The 5,676-nt window shown below is 50.2% G+C and overlaps 1 protein-coding gene across 1 annotated transcript in view; it reads left to right on the plus strand.

The window, feature by feature from the left end:
• Window positions 1-5,245: 5,245 nt before the first annotated feature.
• The window catches only part of FOXL2 (forkhead box L2), an 8,942-nt gene continuing 8,511 nt past the window's right edge, over window positions 5,246-5,676 (plus strand). Inside the window, exons 1-2 of the mRNA XM_006158196.3 lie at window positions 5,246-5,345; window positions 5,431-5,578. Of these exons, the coding sequence (XP_006158258.2) occupies window positions 5,246-5,345; window positions 5,431-5,578 (248 nt within the window). The remainder of the gene's footprint in view (window positions 5,346-5,430; window positions 5,579-5,676) is intronic.

Here is a 5,676-nt window from a genome sequence, read left to right on the forward strand (position 1 = left end):
TAGCTGAACAGACAACTCTCTAAGAAAGACATGCAAATGGCCAAAAAGCACATGAAAAAATGCTTATTATCCCTTGTCATAAGGGAGATGCAAATCCAAAGCACAGTGACATACCACCTAACCCCAGTCAGAATGGCTAAGATTAAAAAAAAAAAAAAAAAGATAAATGCTGGCGGGGATGGGGGTGAAAAGGGAACACTCCTATACTGTTGGTGGGAATGGAAATTAGTCCAGCCACTGCGGAGAACAATATGGAGGTTCCCCAAAGACTTACAAATAGAACTACCATATGATCCAGCAATTCCCCTCCTGGGTATCTACCCAAAGGACAGGAGAATGCTCAGTTGGAAAAGCGCTTGCACATTCATGTTTATTGCAGCCTTATCCACAATCGCTAAGACATGGAACCAACCCAAATGTCCATGAACAGATGCATGCATTTAAAAAGTGTGGCACATATACTCTATGGAACATTACTCAGCCATAAAAAATAACAAGACCCTGGCAATTGATAGAAAGTAGCTGAAGCTGGAAGACTTACTTCTGAGTAAAGCAAGTCAGTCTATGAAAGAGAAACATGGTACGTCTTCACTTATTATATACCAAATGTACGCACTCTGTGGCGGAAATGAAAAGAATGGAGGATATAGAAGCATGAAAAAGGGTTATGGATACTGGATAGAGTGTGGGAGGAGGTTGGAAACTGGTGGAGGGTAGGAGGAGGTTGGAAACTGGTGGAGGGTGGGAAGAGGATGGAAACTGGTGGAGGGTGAGAGGAGGGGAATTGGGAAAATAGAGAGGTGGGACATTTGGGATGAGAAGTGGAGGACTGTCTGTTGATGATAGTATAGTATTAACAATATCTTTAACTGGAGGACAGTGTGCTCATGCTGGGAAAATTCATTTTACAGGCTGTGTTGATGTAAAGTGATTAAATGTACAAAATTTTTTTGGAGAGATTTTTGCTATAGGGTGTGTGCGCTCGCCAGACAGACAGAGCGAGACAGAGACAGAAAGCAAGAAATCACCCCCCACCCCCCAGGGGATGGCCACACCGCAATCCCTTCTCCTCCATTCTCCTCTCGGGATCTTGGGCATGCACGCATGCACACGCGCCCAGCGTGAGTTTAAGCCACCGGGTCCGGGACTAGAACCACAGTCTACTACATGGGAGTTCAGCAACATAGCCATTACACTAACTGCTGGTCCCAGTAAAATATTTTTTAAATGGCCTCCTAGGGGCTGGCAGGTGGCGTGGTTGTTAAGGGCTCTGGACTCTCACATGACCGGCTACAATTCAAGTCCTGGACCTGGCAGCTTTCTTTCTCACTTTCTTTCTCTCTCTCTCTCTCTCTCTCTCTCTCTCTCTCTCTCTCTCTCTCTCTCTCTCTCTCTCTCTCTCTCTCTCTCTCTCTCTCTCTCTCTCTCTCTCTCTCTCTCTCTCTCTCTCTCTCTCTCTCTCTTTCTCTCCCTCTCTGGTCAAATTTAAATAAATAAATAAAGTTAAATTTTTTTAAAGTATTAAAAAATATGGCCTCCTAGAAATGTAACAGGTATTATGTATTTTCTGATTCTAAATAATCATTTTTCTTACAAGAAAGTGTACAAAAATGTTGATTTCAGCTTTATGAGATCCCAAGTTAGAAACAAACATCCATCCTCAAATGGATGGATAAGTAAATTGTGGACTATAACACAGCGATGGAATGAACGTCTGACGCATGCAACAAGACCAGTGGGCATTTTTTTTTAATTTTCCACAGAACATGTGTTCACTCACTAGAGAGAGACAGAGAGAGAAGAGAAGCAAGAAAGCACTCCCATGGTGAGTGGTCAAGCCGTCATCCCTTCTGCTCCATCCCCTCTCAGGATTTTGGGTACTCACCTATAGGCACCCAGTATTTTCCTCAAGCCAGCAGGTTCAGGACTTGAACCATGTAAATGGCCATGTGGAATCTAGCTACCTTAACCACCATACTAGGGGTTGGTCCAAGCCCAATGAATAGTAAAAGCATGCCTTGCAGAGGAAACTAGAGACAAAAATGTACGTCAGAGGTTCCATTAGACGAAGCTCAAAGCAGACAAAGTTAACTGATGGTGACAGAATATGAGTTACCTTTCAGGACAGGTGGGGGTTTTTCTATTTTTTTTTAAATAATTACTTTTTTATTTAATTTTATTTATTTATTCATTTATTCTTAATTTGATCAGAGAAAGACACGGAGAGAGAAATAGAGAGAGAGAGGGAAACTGAGAAACCAAGCCACCAGGTCTGGGACTCGAACCATGGTCGGCCATGTGGGAGTGTCCAGCACCTTTTTTTAAGAGAGAATTTTGCTATAAGGCCTAAGGGCTCACCAGAGAGATAGAGAGACAGAAAGCAAGAAATCACCCCCCAGGGGGGATGGCCACACCACAATCCCTTCTCTTCCATTCTCCTCCTGGGATCTTGGGCACGCACGCACACACGCCTGGTGTGAGTTTTAAGCCACCAGGTCCAGGACTTGAACCACAGTTGACTACATGGGAGTCCAGCGTCATAACTATTACGCCACCTACTAGTCCCTCAGGACAGGTATTAACTGAAGAGTTCAAATAATTATTTATTCTGTTTTATTTATTATTATTATATTTTTTTAATTTGCTATAGGACATATGTGCTCACCAGATAAAGAGAGAGACTGAGAGAGGGCAAGTGAGAAAGCAAGCCACCAAGTCCAGACTCAAACATGGTCAGCCTTCTCCAGACCACCTGCTGGCCTGAGGGAACTTCTGAGGTGGCGGGAAAGTTCCCTATCTTCCTCCAGGTGATGATCACAACGTGCCCTGTATATAAAAATACACAAATGATACCCTTGAGATGTGTGTTGTTCGCCACCTGCAAGTTACACCCTCCCTAACACACACCATTTTGTCATGAAGAAAATCTCCTTATAAAGGCCAGTAATATAAAACTTGGCCCTTCTCTCTCCTTCCCTCTGAACTTCTCAACAGGCAGGAGTCTAAAACTGCCCTTCTGCACGGAGGTTCTTTAGCCAGTGCCAGGAGAAACTGGAGCCAGGAATGAGGACCAGGGAGAAGGCTCTCTGGCAGCCCCTGACCTGGCAAGCCAGCTGGCTGCTCTGGGTGCAGACGCCTCTCTGTTCCACCGGAGGCGCGTTTGAATGTTTCAGAAAAGCTCTGGCCATGATCAGGGAGCCAGGGAAGTGTCCATGTCCTTGCCTAAGGTTTAGCAGACAGCTGTGCAGCCATTGCGAGCAGGGGACCCCAAACAGCAGAGAACTCTCATGTCCCGGCCTGCCTCTCGGTGGGAGAGCTATTCTTCCCCACCTGTAGGCCCTTTCATGGAAGCGCTAGCTCTACTCCAAGAAAAGTGGCATTTCCCGACTCTCTCCGTTGACCAGAGCCATTTTCCCATTCCTGGCACCATGGGCCAGGTGAGAAGCAGAGGACACAGCCACAGCCCACTTTGATGGGTGACACTCTGGGTGTACCGAAAGGTAAGAGGGCAGCTTTTTTTTTTTTTAATTTCCAGATGGCATGTGTGATCCAGAAAGAGAGAGAGAAAGGAAGCACCCCTCAATGGGGCATGGCCATGCCACATTCCCTTCTCCCCATCTCCAGCTGTAGGGATTCGGGGCACCTAGGCACATGCACCCTACATGTTTTTCAAGCCATTGGGGCCAGGATTCGAACCAGGGTTGGCCAAGTGGGATCTGGCTCTCTGAATCACTAGGTTATAGGGAAGCCCCACCAGGCGACTTGAACCACAGTACCTCAGGCTCCCAAGCAAACACTAGGGATTAGTGTCAGACTAGTCATTCACGACTCAGGGCTGAACAGAATTGTTTTGGGCCACAGAAGTCACAGGAAATCAGAGGAGGCTGGCCAACAGTTCCTGCCACCCAGGAATTCTCTCTCTGGGAACAGTCCAAAACTCTTTGGAGGGAAGAGGTCCTGCCTGGGCCCAGGAAAACTAGCACCCTCTGCCTTCTCTTCCAGGGTAAGCCTCAGTGAAGAGGAAGGCCCACACTGCTCTGAGTCTGCCATGGACAGGGTGGGCACTCACTCCCTGGAGCACAGAGGCGCCCAGCACCAGAGCGCTGAGGTAAGGAGCCCAGAGCTCTGGCCTGCTCGGCCAGTCCAGCCATTCACAGAGCGGAGGGGAGTTTAGCAAGACACCAGGCAGAAACAGCTCTGCAAGTCCTTCCTGGGAAGGAGTGGCTTTTCCTTTCTCTCCGTCTTTCTTTCTCTTTCTACTTTCCTGCTCTCACTCTTTTTTTTTTTTTTTAATTTCTTTCCCCCTCCCCCAGAGGTTTTGGCTATAGGGCTTGTGCGCTTGCCAGAAAGACAGAGAGACAGAAAGCGAGAAATCACCCCCCAGGGGGATGGCCACACCACAATCCCTTCTCCTTCATTCTCTTCTCGGGATCTTGGGCACACACTCACACGCACATGTGCCCAGCGTGAGTTTAAGCCACCGGGTCTGGGACTTGAACCACGGTCGACTACGTGGGAGTCCAGTGACAGCCATTATGCTAACTGCTGGTCCCCCCGCTCTCTCTCATTCTCTTTCCCGAACACATATGTGGGTGACTTTGCTAATCCCCCCCCTGCTCTCTCACATTCTCTTTCCTGAACACATATGTGGGTGACTTTGCTAATCCCCAACAGGCCTCTGGCCTGGCACTGTGAGGCCTGTGTCCAAGAGCTGGGCAAGCCCCTTGGGCTGCAGCCTGTCGATCTGAGCAGCCAGCTCCTCTGCTCTGCAAGATTGGAGTCTGTGTGAGTGGCCTGTGTGTGCTGAAGTCCACCATGGTCTCACATTCTCTTTCCTGAACACATATGTGGGTGACTTTGCTAATCCCCAACAGGCCTCTGGCCTGGCACTGTGAGGCCTGTGTCCAAGAGCTGGGCAAGCCCCTTGGGCTGCAGCCTGTCGATCTGAGCAGCCAGCTCCTCTGCTCTGCAAGATTGGAGTCTGTGTGAGTGGCCTGTGTGTGCTGAAGTCCACCATGGGCATGTCTGTAGCTGAGCTTCTCCAAGACACACTGAGTGGCAACCCCACTAAGGAACCTCCAGGTGGCAGCCCCGTCACCCTAACCACAGGCCAAAGACACCACACAGGCACCAGGTCTGCAGGGAGCCAGGGGTTATTCTGCATGGAGAGCTGGGTAAGCGTGCCAGCGTGGGGAAGGCTTAGGGGTAGCATCAGTCCCACAGGGTTTCCAGCAACACGTGCAAGATGAACTACGTGACCCCAGTGAGTGTGAGGTTCAGAGTCACTGCGAAGGAAATGGATGGAGACGCCCCTGCGTGGAGCAGCACGGAGTCCCCAGGTGCAGGTGAGAGGGCAGGGCGCCGGCGCAGTGCCGCTGTAGGTGGGAGTTGAGCCAGGCTTCCTAGTAAGCACGGGGCGCTTCTCTCCAGCCGCGGTGACCGGTTACCGCAGAGGCCTACCCACACCGAGGGGGTCGAGGGGATCGAAGCGGCCTCGGTCCCTCTCCCCGCGCAGGAGTGAGAAGCCGCGCAGGTTTCAGAGCCCCGCTAGGAAAGGCGCCCGCGGGGCCTGGCTCAGGTGGCGCGGCGCAGGGCCAGGACAGCGCTGCCTGTGGCCACCGCGCTCTGCCCTGGCAGGGCCGGGCCCGGCCGCCCCGAGCTTTAGGCACCGGCCCC

This window comes from Tupaia chinensis, unplaced genomic scaffold (assembly GCF_000334495.1).
Source record: "Tupaia chinensis unplaced genomic scaffold, TupChi_1.0 Scaffold000574_1, whole genome shotgun sequence".
NCBI lineage: Eukaryota > Metazoa > Chordata > Mammalia > Scandentia > Tupaiidae > Tupaia > Tupaia belangeri.